The sequence below is a fragment of the Xenopus laevis genome, chromosome 2L (genome assembly GCF_017654675.1).
Source record: "Xenopus laevis strain J_2021 chromosome 2L, Xenopus_laevis_v10.1, whole genome shotgun sequence".
Classification (NCBI taxonomy): Eukaryota; Metazoa; Chordata; class Amphibia; order Anura; family Pipidae; genus Xenopus; species Xenopus laevis.
The window spans coordinates 88,079,518-88,107,192 of NC_054373.1; the positions used below are offsets into that span (position 1 = coordinate 88,079,518).

At 37.6% G+C, this 27,675-nt stretch overlaps 1 protein-coding gene across 1 annotated transcript in view; it reads right to left on the bottom strand.

Annotated features, from left to right (window-relative positions):
- Positions 1–1,023: 1,023 nt before the first annotated feature.
- Positions 1,024–27,675, bottom strand: part of rspo1.L (R-spondin 1 L homeolog) — an 83,430-nt gene continuing 56,778 nt past the window's right edge. The window contains exons 3-6 of the mRNA XM_018246716.2: positions 14,969–15,160; positions 10,126–10,272; positions 8,510–8,695; positions 1,024–2,013 (exon numbers count right to left, since the gene is read on the bottom strand). Coding sequence (XP_018102205.1) covers positions 1,856–2,013; positions 8,510–8,695; positions 10,126–10,272; positions 14,969–15,160 — 683 coding nt within the window. The 3' untranslated portion in view covers positions 1,024–1,855. The remainder of the gene's footprint in view (positions 2,014–8,509; positions 8,696–10,125; positions 10,273–14,968; positions 15,161–27,675) is intronic.

A 27,675-nucleotide genomic window follows, 5' to 3' on the forward strand; every position in this document is an offset into this window, starting at 1 on the left:
AGACTACAGTCTGCAAATAAAAATGATATCTGTTTATTGGAGGTCGGTGACCCCAGCAGCCGAAACACCTATTGCTCTGTGCAGCTACAATGTTTTTTAATATTTTACTTACTTTTTTTTATCTTTCTCTTCATGCCCTCTTTTACTTATCATCTAACATTATATAACATCTACATCATATAAAAGCTTCATTTAAAGGAGAAGGAAAGCTACTGATGCAGTTTTTTTGGCAATAAATTGCAATAGTGCAAGCTAGAATTCGATATTGATTCTGTAGAATGCCTTACCATGAAGTACGATTGAGTCAGCTTCAATCACCCAATTCTCGTGAATATTGGTGCATGTACCGTCAGTGGTCCATCATCCACTTGTATTCAATTAGAACAAAATTCATCCTACAGCACCAAGCAATATAAGGAAAACTATACCCTCCAAACAATGTAGGTCTCTATAAAAAACTAAACTAAAAACTAACTATATTAGAAACATTTTGTATTTTGCACAGCCTATCTATTTACCCAGTCTTTATTTTCACACTGAACCGTTGCTTTATAGGTTAAATGTCTTTATTGGATTTACATGGCAGAACCTGGGGTTCTGCCATGCAAATTCAATAAAGGCATTTTAACCTTTAATTATTTGGTGCTGTATGAATAATTTTGTTCCAATTTAATTCCTTACCATTCCCGATAACCATAGAAGGACTCTCGGTTTGTGAGATAGCAGTTGTCATATCAGTTTGGTATGACTTAGGGAGGGGTAGAGATGGAGAAGGGAGGAAGATGCTGCACAGGCTTTTGTCCGGGCCAGGAGGTTTGAGCTGAGAGAAGGAAACTGATACCAAAGCCCATGTGTAAAGAATAGGAGGGAAGGAATGCAGTAATTATTTTCACAAAGGACTCAGAGCAACAGTGCTGTGAGTGCTTATGGGTGTATTTACATAGACCTTTCTGATAAAACTTTCTTAGTTTTTACTTTTCTTCTCCTTTAAGGAGTAACTACCCATACATTGCAGCTTCAAAAACATTTATACACACACTTATGTGAAAACTAACATATTTCATAATATCCATACTGCTTTCTATGAACTATAATTTTTATAAAAATATACCTGTATTCCTATTCAATTACTCCATATTACACAAACATATACCAAGTGCATTTGCAAAATATTCTTGTTGAGGTCTGTTGTCACAAAACCCCTTTATTGTTTTGTAATATTTAATTTCCTTCTTTTCATAACAATAAAACACTTAAAAATCCGTTCGAAAATAAAACATTTTTTAGTTCAATTTCACTGTCCTGCATCAGTCATACATATCCTTCTAACACCCTCTGTTAGAATATTATTATTATTTTTAAAATTGAAATAAACTTTTGATGACATTTTATCTCGGTTACTTTTTGACATTATTTCACAATGGTTTAACATATATTCTCCATAGATTAAGTCATACAGTTTAAAACACAGACTTGACAGGAGTATAGGGACACTGGGACTATTTCTAGGCGATACGGAAACCCACGGTTCATCAGCTAATTTTGATTCAGACTCCAGTCTCCATACATTGCACCTCAGTTGGAATATTCATTGCATCAACTTAGAAGGTGTCCATATCCAAATGAAATATTAGGATTTCTGTGCATTGTTCATAAAGTGTCTTCTCACTGGAAATCCTGCAGCAAAACGACTTAAACCATGTGCAGTCAAACTCATCCACTTAACCATGGGAGTTTTGTATTCGCATATCGTGTAGGTGCTTAAGTTGTAGCGGTGCTCCAGTTCAAGAAAGCTTTTTAGATACATAGCAGCAATAATCTTTTGTCTTGCTTGGTTATCACCCTATAGTGGCAGCTACTGTACCGGAAGAGAAGGAGTACTGGGCACTGAAGTCACTTTTTGTTGGCCTTTCCTTTTCTTGTTTCCACCCTCCTCACTGTTCTTTTTTTTGTTTTTGTTTTTTTCCTTCTTTCCTTGTTCGTCTTTCTTGTCTTTTTTCCTTACCTTTTCTCCTGCAATGAAAACAAAATCTATTTAACACCCCCACAAATGTTCACATTAGATGCCTTGACAAAAAAACAAATACTTTCTGCAAATAATTTCAAGATGCTACCCAACTCATAATGTGGTTCTGCAGTTAGTTATCTGAGGAATACTGTAGCATCAGTGGAGTAACTATAAAGTAGACCCCTGCAGCCGCAGGGGGGGGTGGACTGTGGGGTCTGCTTCTTCTATAGCTAGAAAGAAAACCCCCTCCTCCCCAGCCACTGACACAAGTCAGGGTGGGGTGTGAGCGGAATCGGGTGGGAAGTGGGCGGGAGGATGGGGATAGGAATGCGCCTGGCCCCTCTGAAGGCTTTTTTGCAGCGAGGCCCCGCCCACTTTAGTTATGCCACTGTGTAGCATACCTCTTCATAAATAGTAGAAAACAGGCATGAGTTTAATTTTTAAGTATACTCTTAGGAGCATACAACAGTTATGAGTTTAATATTATGCTTAGTATATCTAACACATCCCTTTTTACCTATTGCACTCTATATGGGTTATGTAATAGAAGGCACTAGTTTTTAAGAAGACAAAATTAAAAAAAAAAACACATGTATTCCTGCTTGTGTTGTGTTGTATTTCATTTCATCTATATAAGATGAATTAAAGAGGGTCTCATCTTTCACTGTTTTTGTTCATGTTAGGGCAATGGTACACAAGTAGATAAGTCGCCCTTAATAAATCCTCCTCCTAAATCTCTTCTGCAGGCAACTAATCTCCTCTAAACGCTTCCCCACTGGCGATAATGTAAACTACCGGTGGTAAAACATATGTGGTGCTTTGTTTTTCGAAAGTCACACAAAATTTCCTTGTGAGGCAACTTCGGAGCACCCTCGGAAAAATAAAGTGGTAAGCAGAAGTGGCAAAATGTTTGGGAAATAAAAAGGGTATTGTACATTATTGTAGGATAAAGAAGAGAAGGGTAAGCTGGGGAAGAATATATTAATCAGGTGTTTGCCTAAATAGAGCTGTTTGGAAAATAGATGCACCAGAGAGATCCAATGCAATAATAGGTTGAATACCTGTACATCTATGCTGTTGGTATCTTCAATTATATAAATGGATCTTTTAGATTAGTTAAGTAAATATTATTGCTAGAATAACTTTCTCAACACTTTAGAACCTGAAGAAAGCAGTGTAAATAACAAAGATTTTAAATTCTCTCTCTCTTCTATTTATTTTTTTAACTAATCATCCAGCTCACTAAATTATATCCCAGCCATACCACAGTGTTACGGGAAATGTAGACCGTAGTTCCTTAAATGGCAATTGCACAGGCCCCTAAGGGGACTTGTACATAATTCAAATTATTTATGTCCCGTTGACGTTAAAGCAGTTAAAGGAGCTTCCTTTACAAATTCATGAAAAGAGAGGTAGGAAATGCTTTAACTGTTTGTCTGCCTTGGATAGAAAATTCAAACCATTGCCCTGCTTGAATTGCTGTGCAACTTATTCGTATTTTTGGACACCATGCATATTATTAGTATCTTTGGAAAAAAAGAAACTTGTGCCTAACAACCAGATGGGATTCAGTGCTGAGAAGTGAATACTTGTATAGAGCTCAGGGACGCTCATGCCATGGGGAATGGTGAGAACCTTGTGTCAGGCAGCAGTGAGCGGCCAGGTAGCATGGGTGGCATAAAGCCACCTCTGGTAACTTTAAGAGGCAAATTTTTGTTTTTTAAAATGAAAATTTGGCTCTGATAATGCTGAGAGAGCAATTGCACTATCTGCACTTAACAATTCGGCCCCCCTTGACCTGTTCCTACTCTAAAGTTTTAGCGTGGAGCAGGAGAGGGGGCAGCATCAGGGCTGCTGCAGGCCTGAGGGTTGCACATGATAGAACTAATGTATGAACTGTAAGTACAGCACTTTTAAAACTGCAAGTATCTGAACCATCAGGTGAAAATTGTTAAACTGTAATAGATTTAGTATGTTGACTAGATAACACTAGATTATTTCAAAAGTATATAACTGAAAAACCTGGTAAGCAATGTTCTCTAACTTCTCTTGTCATTTAATACCCTTGGGACAAGAATTCATCTTTATAAAGTTTGTAAATATACTGCATGTATTTGTATAAAGTTGTCATATACCACTTAATTACTTCTTTGTTAACTATACCATATTCATATACTGTATATACTGTATACACACACACATAGATATATAACATACATTATGAATTCAAGCAACATAAACGCTTTCATTCATAATGTAGGTTTTTCATTTATACAGTATATTGTTGAAATAATTACTGGATTAAGGATGCATGTCATAGTCTTATAAGTGATCCTTCATTGATGTCTATGCAAGGTTCTAGTGCCAAGGTAAGCAATATGGCATCTTCCACGTATATGAGTAAGTATTAATGTGCAGAGAAAGGGATTTTTGATCCTTACTTTATTCCTAATATTGTATATTGGTAGAAACTTAAGACCTTAAGAACCTTGGTTATAAATAGGCATGTTTCCCTTTAATATCCTCTTACCATACCCACACAATCTCTATGGACAGAAAAGATTTCAAACAAATCACTATCCAATATGCAACTGTACTGAACATGTTTAATGTATACAGTTAGGTCCATAAATTTTTGGACAGACAATTTATTTTTTTTCTAATTTTGGTTCTGTACATTACCACAAAGAATTTTAAATGAAACAACTCAGATGCAGTTGAACTGCAGACCTTCAGCTTTAATTCAGTGGGTTGAACAAAAAGATTGCTTAAAAATGTGAGGAACTAAAGCCTTTTTTAACACAATCACTTCATTTCAGGGGCTCAAAAGTAATTGGACAAATGAAAAAACTGAAAATAAAATGTTAATTTCTAATACTTGGTTGAAAACCTATTGCTGGCAATGATAGCCTGAAGTCTTGAACTCATGGACATCACCAGATTCTGGGTTTCCTCCTTTTTTGCTGTTTGTTTGTGGGCCTTTCTGTCCAAAGTTTAGTCTTCAAGTGAGATGCATGCTCAATTGGGTTCTGATCAGGTGACTGACTTGGCTTGAAGAATATTCTACTTCTTTGCTTTAATAAACTCCTGGGTTGCTTTGGCTGTATGTTTTGGGTCATTGTCCATCTGTATTATTAAACGCCTCCCAATCAGTTTAACTGCATTTAGCTGGATTTGAGCAGACAGTGTCTCTGAACACCTCAGAATTCATTCGACTGCTTCTGTCCTGTCACATCATGGATAAACACTAGTGTCCCAGTGCCTCTGGCAGCCATGCATGCCCAAGCCATCACACTGCCTCCACCATTTTACAGATGATGTGGTATGCTTTGGATCATGAGCTGTTCCACACCTTCTCCATACTTTTTTCTTGCCATCATTCTGTTTTTTCAGAACTGTGCTGTCTTTTATTAGATTTTTTTTTAGCAAAGTCCAATCTAGCCTTATTCTTGATGCTTATGAGTGGCTTGCGCCTTGCAGTATACCCTCTGTATTAAGTTTCATGCAGTATTCTCTTTATGGTAGACTTGAATATTGCTACGCCTACCTCCTGGAGAGTGGTGTTCACTTGTTTGGCTGTTGTGAAGGGGTTTCTCTTCACCATGGAAATGATTCTGCGATCATCCACCACTGTTGTCTTCCATTGACGTCCCGTCCAGGTCTTTTTGTGTTGCTGAGTTCACCAGTGCTTTCTTTCTCCCGATGTACCAAACTGTAGATTTTGCCACTCCTAATATTGTAGAAATTTCTCAGATGGTTTTTTTCTGTTTTTGCAGCTTAAGCATTGCTTATTTCACCTGCATGGAGAGCTCCTTTGACCACATGTTGTCTGTTCACAGCAAAATCATCCACATACAAGCACCTCCCCCCTCAAATCAACTCCAGGGCTTTTATCTGCTTTATTGATAATGACATAACAAATGAATTGCCCACACCTGCCCATGAAATAGCCTTTGAGTCAATTGTCCAATTACTTTTGAACCCCTGGTCCAATTACTTTTGAGCCCCTGAAATGAAGTGATTATTTTAAAAAAGGCTTTAGTTCCTCACATTTTTATGCAATCTTTTTGTTCAACCCACTGAATTAAAGCTGGAAGTCTGCAGTTCAACTGTACCTGAGTTTAATTTAAAATTCATTGTGGTAATGTACAGAACCAAAATTAGAAAAAAGTTGTCTTTTATGGGCCTAACTGTATATTTTACATTGTTCTTGCAAATCCTTTTTCTAGTTTTTAAGAATACCTGAACTACCCAATGTTTGTATGTATCTTTTAAAAAAAATATGTATTTGATTATAATAATGTGCTATCTCAGTGTAAGTAATGCTGTGCGTTAATGAACACATTACGGTGCAGATAATTTTTTCTATTTTAAAGTGGACCTGTTACCCAGACACAAAAATCTATATGATAGTAGTCCTTTTCAAATTAAATATGAAATCCAATTTCTATTTTTTATTAAATCATTCATAGCTGTTGTAAGCTCATTTAAAATCTCAGCTGTCAATCAAATATTGTCTGCCACTCCTCTATGCCCTGGGCATAGAGGCAGGGCAGACAATTACTTTCACTTTCCATTCAGCACTTCCTAAATGTCACTGCTCTCCACACATTCCCCGTTCTCTTTACCATTTAATTCCGTAGCCAGGGCATGGGGATGGACATTGGGTCCCCCGTTCTGGTGCACAAAAAAGATTCTGAGATGATACACGGCTTGTCTTAATAACAGTGTGCACAAAATGGCTGCTGCCTGCTTGCTATATTTTTGAAATCCCAGACTGAAGGAAGCAAGATTCAAATAATTTATATAGTGTAATTAAAGTTCTTTTTGCTTGACTAATGTAATAAAATAGGATTTTGAATAATTGTTTTGGGTGACGGTTCCCTTTAAATGGCTTTGCTGTTGATACCTTCTTCTGTTTTCTTTCAGCTCAAGTGTAAGGTTTTGTTCTGAAGATATCATGCAAAAGGCCAGCCAAGTTTCTACTAGAAGAATGCAAGCTGGCCCCTTTTAATGAATGCCCTTTTTAACAAATGATACCTTATCAGACTAAACCAGAGCCTACAAATTTGCTCCAGCAAAATTCCTGAAGCCGTATGGTATCATAAACAGAAATCCGTTTCTGTAAGCTCAGCCGCCAAGACGTCTGTGGCTCGTCCTGCATTTGTTGGAAACTTCTATGCATGTGGGAGGCAGCACCATCCACTACTGTTTTTTGTAATCACTCTAGGAATGGCAGCAGAAGCTATAAAATTTTAACTTGTTCATTTAAAATGGCAGGCTTGCTTAATACAAAGATGATTCAGAGTGGAATTGATTATGAAAATATGGACACCTCTTGGAGGATGAGGGAATTAGAAGTGCCATAGGGACACACGCAACTTGACGCTGGGATCCACTAACAGGACATGAATGTCACAAACTAACACATGAACTCATAAACCGTGGTTGAAGTGTGAGAAGCAGCACAGGGAGGCAGTGGGGAAGGGAACCAGCAGAGGGGAGGGCCAGAGTTGAGGGAGGAAGCACAGAGGGGAGGGCAGGAGAGGGGAAGGGGCGGAGGGAGGCAGTGGGGAGGGGAAGCAGCAGAGGAGAGGGCCAGAGAGGAGAGGGGAAGCTGCAGAGGGGAGGGCCAGAGAGGAGAGGGGAAACGCAAAAGGGAGGGTTGGAGTGGAGCGTGGAAGGGTCGGAAGGAGGCAGTGGGGAAGGGAAGCAGCAGAGGAGAGGGGAAGCTGCAGAGGGGAGGGTAGACCAGCACAAGGAAGTAACTATGAACTGGGGGTGGGCAGAAGAGGTACCTACACAGCACCCCCTATTGTTACGCCCTAGACAGGTGCCTCTTCTACCTACCCCTAGTTCTGGCCCTGGTTCCAACTGGGCTTCTAAATAAATAGAAACAAAACATTAAGGGGGTTATTGATTAAGGTTTGAGTTTTCGAGTAGATTCTTTTGGCCAAAACTTGAATTTTCGGGTTGAAAAAAAAAGTTGTTTTTAAAAAAAAATCAAATTTTTCGAGATTTATTATACCCTGACCCTGGAAATAGCATGAATCTGAAAATACACCATCTAAAACCTGTTGAGGTCACGTACTGTAGGCGTCAATGGCAAACCATTTGAAGATGTTAATAGCCTGCATGGTGTTTTTTCTGAGGATTTTGCCCAAAAACTTGTATAATTTGAGTGATTTGAGTTTTTTTACCCTCAGAAAACTCGATTAATTCAAATTTTCAGATTTCGCATCTCAAAGTCGCAGAATCAAATTTTTTTCCATTTGAATTTATTCTTAAATTAGATACCATTCGAGTTGTGAGTTCATTCGAGGTATAAAAAAAACTCTAACACTCGACCTTTGATAAATAACCCCATAACTGTGAGACCTGAGGACAGGTTTTAAACTTGCGCTATTTTTCCTGGCCTAGAAGGACAATGAATCCTCAATTTCTGGCATTATAACAGAGATCATGATGTCTGTTAGTACAAAGCTATTTTGGACCACCTACCTTTTATACAAGGGATTTTGGGCATTGTGCATTTTCTCCTCTCTGTGGTAGGTGGACAGAGAGCAAGGTCTCCAAGAGGTGCCTTCACAACCATCCGGCTTCTCTCTTCAGTGCCTTTCTTTCTTCCGCACTTCACTGTTCTAGAGCATGGGCTCCAGGCTCCCCACTCACTCATTTCACATTGTACTGTAAAACATGGAAATTTGGAGTTCATTGGAGATGGCTGAACCCAGAGCAATGGTAATGCCAATACAAGTTTGTAAACTCTTGAAATAGGATCAGATCTTTACTTTCATTTTCTAACTGGTAGTAGACTCAAAGTAGATTCAACCCCAATTACTTAATGTTTGCTATGGGCAGTTGCGCTAGTGCAGTTTAGCACAAAAAAAGATGCAGAAGAAGCTTGCTTTTTTGTTTGAAACACACTTTAACACCCAAAACTTGCACTTGGCTGTAGTGGTCCCCAAAATATTTATTTTTGATTGCATACATAAAAAATGTTTTTCATGTGTGCTTAAATTGGTACTCTAAACCTATCTGTGTACACATAGAAGGTAGCTCAGAATAAATATCGCCATCAATGACATTTGAGCAGTGAATTTTATGTAACTGTGATTCTTTACAATTAATTCATGAAATTCTCATACAGTGGAAGGAGATATTATTGGTGCTTTGCTTTCTCTCAAATAAAATATGTAGTGCTACAATGATTAACACTGGGATCCTATGTTCAGTCCCAGCCAATATTTGCAAGTGGTGTGCATGTTCTTCCTGTGCTTGCTTGGGTTTCCACCAAGTAAGCTGTACTCCAGTTTCCTCTCAAACCCCACAAACATATAGGCAGATTCATTGATTTTTTGAGAAATCGACCATAGTGATTATAAATGCAATACGGACCATAGACTGTACTTTCCTCTGGGCCGCACTATATAAAAAAAAAAAAAAAAACTCCTCACTTTAAAGCCATTCATTCCTCTTCACTGATCTACATCTCTTCTCTTGTGTCTCTATATGTTTTTGGCCGACTGCTTGGTCACCCCCCCAATACTAGTGCTGATTCCCACCTTAAACCTTTCTGCTTTGCTGCTCCTTATATTTGGAATGTCATCCCTGAATTTCTCCAGAGAGAATCCTCCCTCAGTCTCTTCAAAAATAAATCTCTTGGAGCACTTACATAACACCTAAACTGACAATTATATTGCAGTGTCAGCCATTATAACGTGCATCACTTAATATCCTCCTATTTGTGTATGTAGGTTACCCATCAACTTAGATTGTAAGCTCTACAGGGCAGAAGTCTCCCTCCTCTTGTGTCTTTGACAATTTGTAATTACACTTTGTATTTATTTGTATTTATTATTGGACTTGGGACTTGATCTCTGTAACAGTGCTTTAGAATATGTTGGTGCTATATAAAGGATTATAATGATAGCGATTCATCACCTTAATCTTTTCAGGGTAGAGACTGCAATCATTTTGCAACACAAAACTCTGTATCAGTGATTTCAGCTGGGAACATTTTAGTTAGTTAATGAACTAAAAGAATCATTTACATTACCAGCTTTAAAGAAGAAACAGAAGACAATAAAATGGGGACATATGGTATAGATACTCACCAGAGCTGCATTCTGATGTGCCGTTGGCTGCAGAAAAACCCTCGGGACATGAAGAGTAACAGCTTCCTTTGTGTGAGTAGAAACCTTCCTTACATTTTGTACAAAAATTTTTGCTGAAGCAGGTCTCACAATTATTAATTTTACATTCTGAAATAAAACAACATAAATACAAATAAATAATATGAAATGAACACTCACTGGGAGGTTAAATGATCACCAAACATCTTCCATATGAAATGCTTGCACACCTTAGTTTTTAGAACAAACTTTGGTTTCTGTGTATAAAGCATCAAGTATGAGTATGAGATCCGTTATCCGGAAACCCATTATCCAGACAGTTCCGAATTACGGGATAGCCATCTCCCATAGGCTCCATTTTATCCAAATAATACAATTATTTCAAAATGATTTCCTTTTTCTCTGTACAGGTATGGGATCCGTTATCTGGAAACCGTGGGGGATTATTGTACTGAAATATGTTTTTATATGGCCTTAGGAGTGCAACCACAACCCCCCTTTTTTGTACTTGAAATGTAGCCAGAAGCTGTGGCAGAGCTTCATGTGGTTAGTGCACCCTCATACACACCCCTTTAAATTAATTGTGGCCCTATGTCCCTGTTTTTTATTTTTTTTTATTAATTCTTGGTTTTGGCATTTCCTCTCTCATAAAAGCCACAAATGCTAGCGGCAGGGGAGGCTTTAGCCCTTTTATTTGAAACCTACGCCTGTGAGACACTCATCATATCTGCTGCACTTATCACTAGGTAACACCTCTGCACTAATTCACATATACTACACCAATTGCACTTCTCATTTAGCTCTCCATTTTCTGTTCACATCTATACCCTTACCTGTACTTATGTTTTTGCAGTCTCCCTTTTAAAAGCCACATATGCAGGTGGTAGGGGAGGATCTAGTCCACAGATTGAAACCAAGCCTCAGGAGATTTTTACTCCAAGTAATGCTGTTAAGCAGAGAGGTATATGATCTTTTATATTTTGATTACAGGTAAACAAGTTAAGGACCACCGTATGGGGTTTACCTTGATGTGGTATGGTGGCTTATCAACTTTATGATCATAACTTTGTATTTTTTTTTTTAAATACATGCACTTGCATATTCATTGAATTATTTAGACAGGGGATTATTGTACTTAAAGGAGAAGGAAAGCTCCAAAACGGTTTATTGTCAACAGATTAGCCTCAATAGTGCAATCTAGAACACTATATTTATTCTGCAGAATGCTTTACCATACCTGAGTAAACCACTCTAGACACTAGTCTCTGTTTGTATAAACTTGGTGTGACATCACTTCCTGCCTGAGTCTCTCCCTGCTCACTTACAGCTCTGAGCTCAGATTAGATGGGAGGGGGAGAGGAGCACACCGAGCATTCTCAAGCCCTGCCCTGGAGGTTTACGATGAAAACAGGAAGTCTGATACAGAAGCCCATGTGTACACAATAAAAGGAAATAAATGCTGTGTTTCTTTTGACAGAGGACTCAGAGCAGCATTATTCTGAGGGTTTACTGGTGTATTTATATAGACCTTTCTGATAAAGCTTACTTAATTTTAGCCTTTCCTTCTCCTTGAAATATGTTTTTATATGGCCTTAGGAGTGCACCCACAACCCCCTTTTTTGTACTTGTTTTTAGATATAACAGGCTGTTATCTTGTGTTAGGGAGCTGCTATCTGGTTACCTTCCCATTGTTCTTTTGTTAGGCTGCTGGGGGGGGGAGGGGGTGATATCACTCCAACTTGCAGTACAGCAGTAAAGAGTGACTGAAGTTTATCAGAGCACAAGTCACATGACTGGGGACAGCTGGGAAACTGACAATATGTCTAGCCCCATGTCAGATTTCAAAACTGAATATAAAAAAAATCTGTTTGCTCTTTTGAAAAATGGATTTCAGTGCAGAATTCTGCTGTAACAGCACTATTAACTGATGCGTTTTGAAAAAAGCATGTTTTCCCATGACGGTATCCCTTTAAGGTATGACGATCTAAATTACTGAAAGATCCGTTATCTGGAAAACCCCTAGGTCCCAAGCATTCTGCATAACAGGTCCCATACCTGTAATAATAAAACATTATCTTGTAATACGATATAATTAATTCTTATTGGAGGCAAAACCAGCCTATTGGGTCAATTTAATGTTTACATGATGATTTTCTAGTAGACTGTCACTTAAGGTATGCAGATCCAAATTACGGAAATATCTGTTATCTGGAAAACCCCAGGTCCCGAGCATTCTGCAGAACAGGTCCCATACCTGTACTTCTAATGTAATTTTTTTCATTTTAGGACTAAACTTACAAGGGGCAATTCACCTTAAAGCAATGCTAACACGTTCCTATCAAAATCATAGGAACGTGTCAGTATCAAGTAAATGCTGCATCCGTAACCGTTCCCCTCAAAGCCCCCCCACAAAGACGCCCCCGCAAACCTGCATTCACCCGACCCTCTGACACTGCTAAATGATCTTCCAAACCATTTCAGTGACGCTGGGCTGGGGCAGCACGATCCTTCCATAGGCTGATTATGAATGAAAATAGGAATTCAGCCTATGGAAGGATAGCGCCGCCCCCATCCCAGCGTCACTGAAGCAACGCAGAAGATCTGTCAGTGGTGTCAGCCGGTCTGCTGGACACAGGTTCGCGGGGCTGGGGGGGGGCTTTGCGGGAAACGATTAGGTGCAGGATTTAATTAATACTGACACGTTCCTATGATTTTTATAGGAACGTGTTAGGATCACTTTGAAATGAACTTTAAGCATGTTTTAGACAGTAGTATTCTAATAGAATTCTTAAAATATTTTTCTGCAGCTTTCAAACTTGGAAATAAAACTGATATCAGGTTGCCATAGGACTATTAGCCATAGCAAGCTGGAGGCAGTTTGGAAATCAGAATGAAAAATGAACAGCAGAGTACCTGAATACAAAATAGGTCAGTTATGCAGTTGGGTTCACAAAAATTGACCCTAAGTCAGTTGATCGTAAAGCTACTTGCGTCAAAATACACTCTTTGCACATCCGTATAGTTGCTTACTTATTTACATAAGGGAACTTTGGATCTACTGACACCTCTGAAATAGGCACTAGTTCCAGTCATCTTGGCTTAATATGCGCAGCAGACTTATGACTAAAGAAATGGATGCACACGTCAATTTCACTCTGAACATCAGAAATAATGCAAACCATACTTGTAAAACTTTCACAATTGTGCATGCACAATTGAGTTCATTTACAAATATTGACCATTATAACATAAGGGCCAACTTTCCCTGGCAACTGCAACAATGCTGTTGGTTCTAAAGCTGGCCATAGATGTCGAGATTTTTAAAAGATCCGATCCTCATCGTGAGACCACGATTTTCTCAGAACGATCGTACGAATTGACCATCAACTAAAAAGACCAATTTGCCAGGAAAACAAAGGGGAGCTGCCTGCTTGGCCCTGCAAACATAGATAGATTGCACTGGGACCGATCAATTTCCTGACAGATGTCGGCCGAAAAATCGTAAGATGTACGATCGTTCAAATCCCACTAACTGCACGATAATTTAGAAGGATTGGTCGGACTTCTCTAAAATCGGTCGTTCGGCAAGAAGAATCGTTGCGTCTATGGGAAGCTTAAGGGTCTCTGACAGAGGCATACCTGCAAAATGTTATAAAGTTTATGGATTGTTTTTTTTATTTCTTCTGTGTGTGTGATTTAGTAGCTGTTGTGCCATGATCTCAATGTACTTTTTGCTCTTCTTTACCACTTCTGTAAGCAGAAAGACCCCATTTTGGTTCCCAGTATTTAAAACAGATATCCTTTAAATAGAGAGAGTTCAGAGAAGGGCGACTAAACTAATAAATGGTATGGAGGATCTCCATTTTTTTTTCTCATGAGGACTGGACAAATTGGGAATGTTTACATTACAGTTGAGGCACTTAAAGAGGGATAAAACCACTATTTATAAATTCATAAAGTACTGTACTCTTGAATGCCTTAATTGCCAGTAGATAAAGTGCATCTTTTGAAATTGGAAGAAAGAAGGGTTCATCTTAAGGTGTGAAAGGGGTTTTAACTGGAGTAGAGGAGAAAGAAACATAAAAAAGCCAGAAAGTAAAGAGAGAGCCAGAAAAAGCATATATGGAATGATGAGATGAAAAGGTTGAAAGGTAGGATATTTTCATGATAGCTGTCTCAGAAATAGGGTTATAAAGAAATATATTTGTACACCATTTACATTTTTGTTTACAAAAACATGCTGATAACTCGTCATGGTAAATGGAAGAAAGGATGTGTGTAATTTACCAGATTTGGCTGAGATCAGAATATCAAGTTCAAGCACTGGGTTTAGTTTAATGATGATTTACATCATGTGAGGGACATGAATTAAAATAGACAAGCTTTGGTCTTAACAAACAGTAATAATAAGGGGAGTGTCTTAGGCTACTGCCACCTGAGGCAACATCCCTATGCTGCCCACCTCTCACCTGCTTCATGCTTACAACTTTAGCGTTGGAGCGGGTCCAGGGGGGGGATGTTCATTGTTAGTGCAGAGATTGCTTTTGCTATTGTACTCTCTGCACTAGAAGAGTTTAATTTCCATTATGATAAATGGAAATTTTATACTAAAATTTATCAGAGCAAGGTTTTTGCCACCCCTGATAACTGCCCTCTCACTGCCGCCTGAGACAGGGTTCTAACCTTGCCTCGTGGTAGGAGTGGCCCTGGGAATAATAGAAGTAGAGTTAAAGTAAAGTAGTAGAAGATGTGGAAACGACAAACTTGGATGAAAAGTAATAAATTATTTTCCATTAATGTAAGGCAATAACAAAGATGTACTTACTCAGACACCTGTTGTTCTCCCGATTGCGATCATCAAAATAACCTTGAGGGCAAGATTGCAAGCAGATCCCAGTCTGTCTGATATCATTTCTCTCCAATAGGATGAAAAGTTTTGGCAAACACTTCATACATCCGTTAAACTCTGAACACAAATCGCATCCCTTTGCGCAGACCATGCTCACTTCTGTACTTCCTAGACATTGAGATAGTACATTATTAGAGAACTCTGGTTAATGACTGATATACATACAAAACTGTTAATAAAGCTGTATCTATTGGGTACATTTACAAAATGGCAAACTTGGAAATCCAGGCAGATTCCCAGTGGATTTTCTTAACGATGTTAACACTTTTCTGACTTTCAGCAAGGTGTTAAAAAAATTACCACATTTTTTTTAAAGCAGATTAATGTGTCCGTTTGTTAGAATGTGTGATAGCTTGGAGCAGTTTAAGACCATTTTGTGCTCTGTTGAACTCTAACAACCTACGAAATTTGTAATCCTCCAAAATGTGCGTGTATTGCATTAAGATGAATGCAATGCAAGTAAATGAAGGCTTAATAATTTGGCAAAAATTATATTCTAGCATACTTTAAAAGAAACCAAAATGCATAAAATTTGCTGTCAGATAATAACTGTCAAGGTCAAACTGTTTATTGGGTTTTATATGCTTCTCCGAGAGGAGGGGATATGCAGTAAAGGGTAATAAAACTTTCACAACTGCTTGCCATTTATGTAAGGTTTCACTTTCTGAACACAGGGAGACTAATCATTAATGTATCTGTTAAAAAAGGCGTAGGAGAGATGTTCGTCTTGATTGACATATTCATAGCTGTTTATAGATATAGATTTATATATAAAGCTAACTAAGCCTTTTTCTGGGAAATGATATAACACAGGCCTAATAACTTCCAACTTATATTGCTCTCCATCATCCTCAATAACCACCTGTATGAAGACTGTATAGTGAACAGCACTGGCTTTATTTTGGACAATAAAATGGGCTTGGATCTGATTACAAAATTGTCATGACTTTGGCAAAGTCATAATAGTCACAATGGTCACACAAGCCCAATCACATTATCAGTTAATTGGTTATTACTACTCCAATCCTGCTTCCCATAGTGCCAATTCTTTATTTTTTCATGATTCGCTGTTTGTGGCAACTCACATTCTCACATTCAGTAACCTATGTAGATTTTTTGTAGACTTCAGGCATTGTGCTTCACAGTAAAGGATAGTTCCTTACCCAGAGAATATCACACCCCAGGGGTTCCTGATAATAGTTCCTGTACCTGTATGCCATACTCTTTCTGAAAGTATTGAAATTTAACCTGAAGACTGCACAATTATATGATTTGTATTCTTTTGTGCTTAATCAGTAATTCTTACCTTAATTAAGTGGATTTTGCTTTAAGTATTTTACTATTGTAAAATTTCCATTTTTAATTTTAAGATGTTCAATGATTGCTGTTGATCTGAATTTAAATATCTATTATTTTTTGGATATCACAAGGCTGTATAAGTTTTGCATAGTCTCACTTGTAAACAAAACAATTATCATAGTATTTGAAAAATGTATAATATTTTATAAAAGCAGGTGTATAAAGAGCTCCATATCAAGTGCATTCCTTGCAACAATGCCATAATAAGATTAAAAAGAGCCTGTAGTGGGGCTGCAGAGATATAAGCACACCATGCACAGCTGCTTATTGTAAGTAAAGGTGATGGCACAGTGGGTGCTTTGTCACCCTTCGAAATTGTGCTCCCCAAAGCACAGGAAATACCTTGCCATTGGGAACTATGAGAATCAATGCAGGCAAAACAAATGGATTTTGTATTTAAGTGGAATTTCACAAAAGGTGATGCGATTCATTAGTTTTAACTGCAGCAAGAACCTGCAGTTCTTAATTTCACAGTATGTACTGGGTGCTTTGTCACCCACAAGAGAGGCAATAACGTGTCCCAAAGTAATTTAATTGGTCAACATTTTATATACACAAGCCCTTCTTTTAAATGTAACCAGATATCCTGTAATGGGTGTTTATAGGCAAAACATTATTATTTTTACATATTTTAGTGAAAATAAGTATAGTGACACTCTAGTGAGCAGTTTCTGGCAGTATGATATTCAATGGTACGGTTGTCCTACAAAGCTTGGACTCAATCCTAATCCCTTTCCTAAATAACAGCTTTCCCACACTTCTAAAACAAAATGGCCACTGTTCCTCTCTTTCCTGCTCTTTTTTAACAACTATACACATTAAGGCCCTCCTTCCATTACAAAGCACAATAGAACAAAACAAAATAAATAAGGTTATTAAAATAAATAAGGTTATTACCTTATTTTAACTTTGGGCGACTTCGGAAATCAAAGCGCCGCAAGGGCATTGACACTAGCGTTTTGTCATTATAGCAGGAGGCAGGCACAGCGAAGGCAGTTCGGGGAGATTGTCGCCCCGCAGAAGAGATGATTAGTCGCCAGGCGACTAAATCACCCAAAGCTGCCCTTGTGCTAGCTCCCTGCAATTCAGCCTTTTTACCTGCCATTGCTTTTAGCACTCCTCCCCTTTCCACCCACTCTCCTATCAGAATGTTGTCGATGTACTTAATATATTATTGATCTATTTATCGCTCTTAGCGAACGCCTGCATGAACTCTGCACCAACAACACATTATCTACCTATGGCATGCTATCTTTGATGCTTAGACAAAATTGAAATGGTTTATATACCTCTGTAAAAACAGCAGCAAAAACTGATAAAAAACCAAAACACTAGGCTCAGTAAATGAACATACTAATCATTTGTGCAGATTCTGATCACTGGCCATGCTAATTCCTCAGCTACAAAAGAAAATGACAAACGCTTTGCTGTCAAAACTGGCCTGCAGTTTCTAGAAAAATGTGAGATTTGTTAAAAGGTTGCTAGGTGGCACTGCTGTTTAGAGAATGTTAAAAGCCATCAGACATCCAGAGACAGTATGTAGAGAGTGAACCACATTTCTTTTAATGGGTCACAACGGGGAGTGAGGTTACGGCTAAATTGCTTTCCAAACGTTACACTTGAGTAACAATGAAACCTTTTGTAACCAATAAGCAGTGTCACAAGAAAAGAAGTATCTCTTTGTAAGCACTTTTAAATATTTTATGCTAAAGATGAGCTCATGTCTTTTGAAGGAAAGTATGTAAGTGACACATGATCAGAACAGATAAATAATTGATCTGTATAGCACTCACAGCAAAACACTGTGCCCTAACTATTCCTATATTTAAAATGGAACTGGCCATTGGCTTACAAACAGGCATTTTATTCTTGTACAGTTTTTTTTAACCTGCTACTATGTTTTCTCTTTCTCAATGCATTGTATGTATACTTACCATACTTTTGGGGGATTGAATGCACAGACATAAACTACCTCTTTAAATCAACCATTAAGCTTTATTTAATCATCATCGATATCTGTGCTTGCTTGATTCATTGCCATGTATTTTGTGTGAGAAGACGTATTTTAATACTCTCTGCGTTGTTTAACTGCAGAGATTCAATGATAAATAATAGCACCTATTATAAAACAAAATTTCTTAGTGCAAAGATGCAATCAGTAGCAGTAGAAAAGTCACATGGAATATTAGCTTATGCCGCCTCCAAACACTGCTTAATAACCACTTAGCTTTGGCAAGCCAGGTCCCAGAGTATAAGGCAGTTGGATTCAGGCCAGGCAGTATTTGATTTATTCAGGGTTTAAAGGAGCTAAACTATATAATATACTGTATATATAGATATATATATATATATATATATATATAGATATTTACTTATCAGTTGCATAGAGCCCCACTCCAAATAGTTTGTGAATCAAATCGTTTATATTAGCATATGTGTCCAACGTTTCGGCCCCTCTTGGGGCCTTTTTCAATTTGAAGTGCGGCTCTAAGCAACTGATTAAGTAACAATATACTTTGAGCCTGCACCCACACGTATATCACAAATCCGGATTTGAGTGCGGCTGCTTGACTACCAGATATATATATAGATATATATATATATATATAAAAAATTATACAAATGCCATCAATATCATGTAAATTATATCCTTATAAACGGTGAGTTCTGATGTCATTTCTGTCACATGACGCACTGAAACGTGTGTATTATAATAAATAAAGTACCCCAGTTGCAATATATATATATATATATATATATATATATATATATATATATATATATATATATATATATATTCAGCAGCTGTGCTTAGGGGTCATCTCAAATCATCAAGCAGAAAATGATGTTTGTTTATTATAGAAGCTGATGTTACAGGGCTGATAACTAAATTCTGATGCTAATTGTGCTGGTTTCTAAGCTGCCATGTACCAATAATCTGAATTTATGACTATATCAGCCTTACATTGTGACATTTTGTCAGAAATTAGTTAATCGCATGAAAAGTCATGGATGAGATTCAATTTGAGATTCAATTCAGAAAAATGTATTTCACTATTTTATCATGTGAAAACTCTATTGAAGTCTATAGGAAAAAAAAAACTGGAACTGAATTAGGAGAAATGTTTTTTCTCCTCAAATTGAATCTCGTATACAAATTCTCACAAGTTAAACCAACAAAACAAATTTTTCTAACTGAATTGAAGCTACCTGTTATATGATATATATTCTATATAATGTCCCTAATCGTCCCTAAGCTCAGTAAGTGACAGCAGCACAGAACATGTGCAATGAATCAGCAGAAAAGAAGATGGAGAGTTATTGGAGGACCTTTAGAGGCACAGATCTTTACTGCTAAAGGGCTTACATTGGGCTGGTACAGAAACCCAAAACATAATGTATAACATTTCAAGCCTACTTCTTTAAAAGCTTTAGTTCTCCTTTAAATAATTTGTTGTTTTCTTCTGCTAGAGGGCCCATGCCAATAGCAGAGGAAGAGCAAGCAAGTAAGTAAGTGATTCTACAACCCCAGGTCACTACATAAGCTTCAAATCCAGCCAGTTTGGTTGTTGTAGGCAGGGTAATGGAAAAGTGGCTACAAACTGAGTGAGATTAAGCCGTGAGAGCTCGAGTAACTCAAACATCACACTTCATGCTCCCCGTCACCAGAGCATTAAATATGATGGGTGTCTATATTGTTGTGACTGGTGCAATGTTACTCTTGTAATATGGGGAAGAAAATAGCAACAAGTATCGTTATGCTTAATAGAACATTGCAAGTATTCCATCTCCATCCTAAGCTTGGTGCTGAACTTTTCTGAAAACAGAATTGTAAAATAAGCTATTTCAAGCTAATTGCAGCATTTGTTTGGCCGCAACATAACAACGTTTTTGCCATGACTTAATAGACTTTGGAGGAAATGTAATAAAATGCACAGAGAGCAAAACACTGCAAATAGAAATGTGCATGTCGCAATGTAATATTCTTCATTAGGCTTTTATTACATTGTGAATATAGTCATATAAAATTTGCAATCGCTATCCTACTGTTGCATGAGGGGCAAAGCATTCGCAAAGGCAACATTTTTAACTTTGCGGCCATTTATTCACATTGCAAATGAATTGCGATTGATTTTTGCGTTAGCGACCGATACGACATTCCCCCATTTGCCATGATATCATATGAATCCTGCCCCTATGCCACAAAAAGCATTAATGTTGAAATGTCGTTGATAGTGATGGGTGAATTTGTCCCATTTCGCTTTGCCCCGAAATTCACGTAATGGGTGAAAAATTAGCGAAACGCAAAGTTGTCTAAAGTCAGGAATACTTTGATTCGCCGGCGAAACACGGAAATTCGGTCGCGAATTTGTGCCTGCCGAATAAATTCGTCCATCACTAGTCATTGATTATCTACACTCAATTGCATCACATTACATTCCAGACATCATTTAAACCTATGCTCTGCTGAAACATGCTCACTCAACAGATTTACTCCAGGACTACTCCATGGCTACATTTTTCATGTGTGAGAACTTTTCCTTAACTTATAATTTGAAATTATAAGTGCTACTCATTGCTGTAATTCTGTGAAAGTCACCTTATAATTAGCTAGATTTTTATTATTTTTTTATCTATTACATCTGGTACTTCTTTAAATACTGTCTAAATATTTAAGCCCTTCCATTGCTATTATTTTATATGGTGCTAGTGACCATATAACAGTTCCAAACATGAAAACAGCAGAAAAAAGGTGAAAAGCAACAAAAGGAGCATATCATGATAGCATAATATTCTCTTCATGAATGAAGGTTCATTTTTAATCTTTAGGCATCCCATCCTGCTGCAAATATGTGCATTTGAATTACCTTTGAATGACATGACTTGAATGCAATGACATGACTTTCATGGCATAATACCGATATCTTTATTTTAATATCACACAACTCACTTTCTAATGTATTGTAAATCTAATTTCAGAAAGATATATAGAAATGTGGTCAGATCTTTTGGGTCAATCTGACGCTGCAGCATGCTGCAACTTTTTACTGACCTCATATTAGATTCATGGCATACATGGAATGATAGGACGTCCATAGAAATTAATTACAATATTATAATATAATCAAACAGATCTCAGTCTGATCGTCAGATCTGAATCATCTGCAAAGCACAATGTGCATGAGGTTTAAAGGCACTCACATATTTTGCTTCCTTAAAAACATCAAACAAAATCTATTCCGATATTTGACCATTAACAGTCAGGTCTGTACTCTTATAATAAGATCCTCATCAAAATCCATACTGCTTTACAGCCCTGAATTTTACTCAGTGATTCCTGTCAACAGAAATCATAAAGCTTTTTTCTATAGAGGTTAGATTACATATTATTCACATACAGAAAAATACTCTTTTACCTGCAGCAAAGATGCTGACAAATATGCATTTTATACGATGAAAGCCATAAAACGCAATGAGATGTCCTGGGCTGATAAAACATTCTAAACCATTATCACAGAATATCATTCAAATTCATAATGTTATAGCAAACATATAAAATAATAATTTTACATTTTCACATACTGCTCACACTTTGATTCGTATGCTTTTTTGCTGTTTCATCTTGACAAACAGTCAAACTGCAATACAATGTTCAGAGGAAGTAAACAGCTGATTCCCCTATATGATGTCACTTAACTAAATATAACAAGAGAAATGCATGAGTAAGAAAATTACTGATTAACCACTTGGAAAAAAACATGGATGTTGAAATTCATCCTGTAGAGGTCTGAGGCAATCGCTAGAAATCCTTTAAAGAGACCTGCAATGTTTATGGGCCTTTAAGCCTTATTTGTCAAAAGTGTCTTGTGGAGATCTTAGAATAGATCAATGCAGACCCTTACCCTAATGTCTATACTATTGTTTGTCGTTCAGACCAAAATTTGGTATGATTCATAAGTAGTAAAAATGAGAAACTAATTAGTGATTTATTAATTAAAACTTTATGAACTCCCACTGTTGACTTATTAGTCTATAAATAGAAAATAATAATTTAAATATAATTAATTGAGACCACTCTTTGCTTTGTCTGGTGTCATGAAAAAGAAAAGTGATTGTGTTATCTCACATTTAATTATTATTACCCCCCCCCACACACACACACACACACACATAATATTAGTATCAATGCCCTGACTCCCACAGATTTTATATATATATACCTTAGTTGGGCTCACCTACAAGCTACAGTTTTCTTATGACACAGAACAAGGAAATAATTCTAAATCACGTTATTTTTGTATTACTGTTGCCAGAAATATTCAATATACTTGTAATTCACTGATTCAGATTGTACTGGGAAACAGGACATATTGTTGAGACGTGGGAAACCCATGATTATATTACTCACTGACTTTAGTTACTAACTGCCGCCCTGGGGGTAACCACCAAACAAACCAGTCAGATTATCAAAGAGTTGAGGCTATCAATAAATGGTCCCTCACTATGGGGCAAATTCACTAAGATGCGAAGTTGCGCCAGGTGCAACTTCGCCAGGCGAATATTCACCAGCGCTCCGCAAATTCACTAAAATCCGAAGTTGCGCACAGGGGTAGCGTAAGGTTGCGAAGTTGCGCTAGCGTTGATTCGCTATATAAAGCGAAGTTACGCTAGCGAAGGCTAATTTGCATACGGCGCGAAATTCAAATTTCAATGGAGGAACACGTATCTGCACTACAAATGCCTAGAAAACCTTCAAATCAGCAAATAAAAATTTTGTTTTGCCCTACACATGTGCCCACTGTCTAGGTAAGTTGCCATGAGTCAGGAAATGTAGGGGGAGGAAGGGGAGCCCCAAAAAATTTTCGATCTTTTTCAGCCTATCAGCCATCATGTAGAAAACACGCCAGCGTTTTTTTGGGACTTAGAAAATTTTTTTATTTTTTTTAAACAATCCCTATCTACTCTATTGCGCTTCGCCAGGTCTGAGGTGGCGAAGGAAGTCTAGCGTAAAAGGTAGCGTTCAGTACACTGCGCTAGTTAGTGAATTTGCGTAATTTCGTCTCTAGCGAAGATTCGCCTGGCGTAAGGTTGCGAAGTAACACTAGCGAAACTACGCCAGCGTTCGTTAGTGAATTTGCGCAGTAGCGAAAATGCCAAACGCTAGCGAATTAACGCTAGCGTTCGGCGCTTCGCGCCTTAGTGAATTTGCCCCTATGACTAATGTGGGACTGACTATTCTAGAAGATCACAAACATAGAGAAGTTTAAAAAAAGTGCACAATGCAAAAAAGTTAGGATTCATTAGATTATTTCTCATGACTACTAAGAACTGGTGCCTACTATAACCAACAAAATACATTGGCTTGAATTATAATTATAAATTACTTTATGGTTATTATTAATGAATATTAATAAATATTTACAAAAATTTTAAAAAAATCTTAGCTTGTTTCAAAACCAAGTGCCTTGATGTGCATTTTGCTTCTGCTTTTTCAAAAGGCAAATTAATGCTGTTTAAGCCTCACATCACAGCAGCAAAATGGCTGAAGCTGTCTTAGTCATTCTCTTAGCTGCTGAAACAAACAATGTATTCTTTGACCTATATTTCATATAGTGAATAAAGTACCCCCTCTTGTAAAATATAAGGACCCACCAAGGAGTTCCATGACCATATAAAAACACAAGGCTGAAGGCCGAGTGTTTTTATACAGGTCATGGAACTCCGAGGTGACTTCTAATATGCTCATATTTTGCAACAGTAGGTACTTTATTTATTATAATAACAACAAGTTTCAGTGGGTCGTGACAGAAATTACATCACTAACTCTGATTTTAACCGATGACATCACTAAGCACAATTTATAAGGATATAATTTATAGGATATTCATGGCTCATGTGTATTATATACATGTTCTGAACTTATTTGCTGGCCTCCAGTGCACCTGCGCATACAGCACTTACAAAAAGAATATTCAAGGTGATTTGTAGTCAGGGCTTGTTTTATATATATATATATATATATATATATATATATATATATATATATATATATATATATATATATATATATATATATATATATATATATATATATATATATATATATATATATATATATATATATATAACCAACCTGGAAAAAAACGCACACACAGGCCTTGTGAGTTGTTCTAACAAAAAAAGTGTTTTTTATTCCAATTCCATACTTTTTTTGTTTGCACAACTCACAAGGCCTGTGTGTGCGGTTTTCTCCAGGTTGGTTACATGTTCCTATAACCAGCACCCAGGCGGTTGCCATTTTTATGAGTGCTCCAGCTTTTGAAAGTGTGTATATATATATATATATATATATATAATATATATATATATATATATATATATAAATACGTTGTAGATGGGTGCACACCAGGAACGTTTAAAGTCAAATTACTTAAAGATTAAAACATACTTTATTGAAAAATTTTTTAAAAACAGGCCAACGTTTCGGTCTCCTTCTCAGACCATTATCAAGACCCGAATAATCATAGGGAAACAGCTTAATATAGATAAAATGCATAGGCACTCACCCAATCACGTGTATGGAGACAAATCATGTGACAGAACCCAATCACCTGAATAGACCAAACATGTGAAAACGAAAAAGGGAGAACACCTGGACCAGAGATAGACAGGAAGTAGAAAAAGAAACATGATTAAAAACATACATAACAATGTTTCAAAAGGCCACTGATAAGCAGAAAAATTGTAGCAACAAGTCAGGTTATATATACACAACTATAAATAGCATAAAAAAAGGGGACAGCCTATAAAATATGGTGTTACCTCAACTGAATTATAATGCACATAGTCATACTTCACCTTTGATTCAAAAAGCACATAAAAGAACAATGTTCATTTAACCCTAAAGGGGCCATCGTATTTAGTTTTTTTATCCAAAAAACTTCTCGCTGAAGTAGGATTTTAGATCTATCACCACCCCGTTTCAGGGGCGGTACATGATCTATGGCAATATATTTAAAAGTGGGTAACCTATGTCCCTGTTCAAGAAAATGCTTGGCAACTGGTTTAACAGATACACCATCCCTAAATGCTACGCTAATTGCTGAGCGATGGGCATCCATTCTCAGTCTCAGGGTAAGATCTGTCTTGCCAACATAGGGCAGGCCACAGGGGCATGTGATCAGGTATATGACATGGCTCGTATTGCAGGTAATGTGGTGTCTAATCAAAAATCGCTTACCCGATTGCGGGTGTAAGAATGAGTTGCCCGGTGTCATGTACCTACATGAAGTGCAGTTAGGGCAGCGGAAACATCCTAATTTAGTGCCAGACAACCAAGTCCGTGTAACATTGTACAGGATCCGTTTTGACCAACAGGTCACGCAAATTTGTGCCTCGTCTGTAACATATCTTAGGCGGCTCTGGAAGTACTCTGGCCAAATCCTTATCGGCCTGTACAATGTTCCACTGTTTCCTAACAAGCTGCCCTAAGTTTTTTGTGCACGCATTGAATTTTGTACTGAAAACTATTCCTGTTTGTCCTCTGTCAGGTGTAGTGCTCTCACTGCAGCGTTTTTTCGCTATCTCCAAGGATTGTGATAAAAGTCTATCAGGGTAGCCCCTTTCTTTAAAGCGTGTCCACATGTCCGATATTTGTTGCATGCAGACTGAGGGGTCAGAGTTATTGCGTAACACTCTACAAAATTGTGAGATAGGAAGAGATCTCTTCATAGGACTGGGGTGACAACTGCTATAGTCCAAAAGGACATTCTTATCGGTAGGTTTCCTAAAGAGAGTATAATCAAGTTTACTATCGTTAATCATGATTTCCACATCCAAGAAATTGATTTTAGATGGATTAATGCAATAGGTAAATTTTACTGGACTATCTGCATTGTTAAGTTCTTCCACCATTTCAACAAAATCAGTCTCATTCCCCCGCCAGATCATAATCTTGTCGTCGATGTAGCGACGAAAAAATAAAAGTCTGCTTCCAAATTTTGGTACAATATAGCGCTTCTCGTATTGGTGCATATATAGATTGGCATAGGCCGGTGCCATGGCTGCCCCCATGGCCGTACCGGACACTTGGAGATAGAAATCATGCTCAAAACGAAAATAGTTAAGGGACAATGTAAGTCTCAATAAATCAAGAACAAAAGATATTGATGGACCAGAATACATCTCAAATTCATCCAATGATAATCTTACAGCCTCAATGCCTGATTGATGTGGTATGATGGTATAGAGACTAACTACATCCATACTCACAAGCATACAGGTTTCATTCTTTGGTAAGACAAGATTTTTAATGCATTCCAGTAAATGTGGTGTATCTTTTAAATAGGTTGGTGTATTGCAAACTACCGATTGTAAGATTGAATCCAGGTAAATACCCAGAGGATGTAAGAGTGATTCACGGCCAGACACAATAGGCCTGCCTGGGGGATTGGTAAGGCTCTTGTGTACTTTGGGTAGAGTGTACAGGATCGGGCATTTGGGATGTTCATGTAACAAAAAATCTTTTAATTGCTTATCAATTATACCCGAGTCAAAAGCATTGTTCACTACCTTTTGAACCTTTGATTTAAACTGAATAAGGGGATCACCAGGCAGTTTGTTATATACCTTACAGTCAGATATTTGATTCAAAATCTCAGCCCTGTAATCTTCATAATTTAACACCACTACACCCCCTCCCTTATCCGCAGGACGAATCACAATGCCAGTGTCGTTGGTTAGAGTCTTAATTGCCGCACGTTCCTGTTTAGTTAGATTGTCCTTGAAGACATATCCAGAGGCATTATGGTCAACTTCTAACTCCACTGACTGTTTGAACAATCTAATAGCAGGATTCACTGTAGGTGGGGTAAAAGTACTTTTTAATTTCAAGTGGCTAACTGTTGTTTCTGTTTGCACAGTGTTCTTAAAGTAATCCTTTAGATTAAGGAGTCGGCCGAATTTAAAGCAATCCACCTCCCAGTCCAAACGGTTAAAGGGCCCAGTCGGTACAAAGGACAATCCTTTACGGAGTACACTTGTCTCAGCTGATGACAAAGTGTGTCGAGAAAGGTTGAAAATTGGGGCTACTATAGTCTGCGGCCTCTTCCCCTTCTTCTTCCCCCTCCTCGTTGGGTATTTTTTGCCATGCCCCGACCCGAAGGCGGTCGGTCGGTCACTAAGGGGGTATCCTCTAAAAAAGGTTGTGATCCAGACTGTGCCTGGTCTAATGCTATGCCAGATGCCTGTGATGCACCTATCGG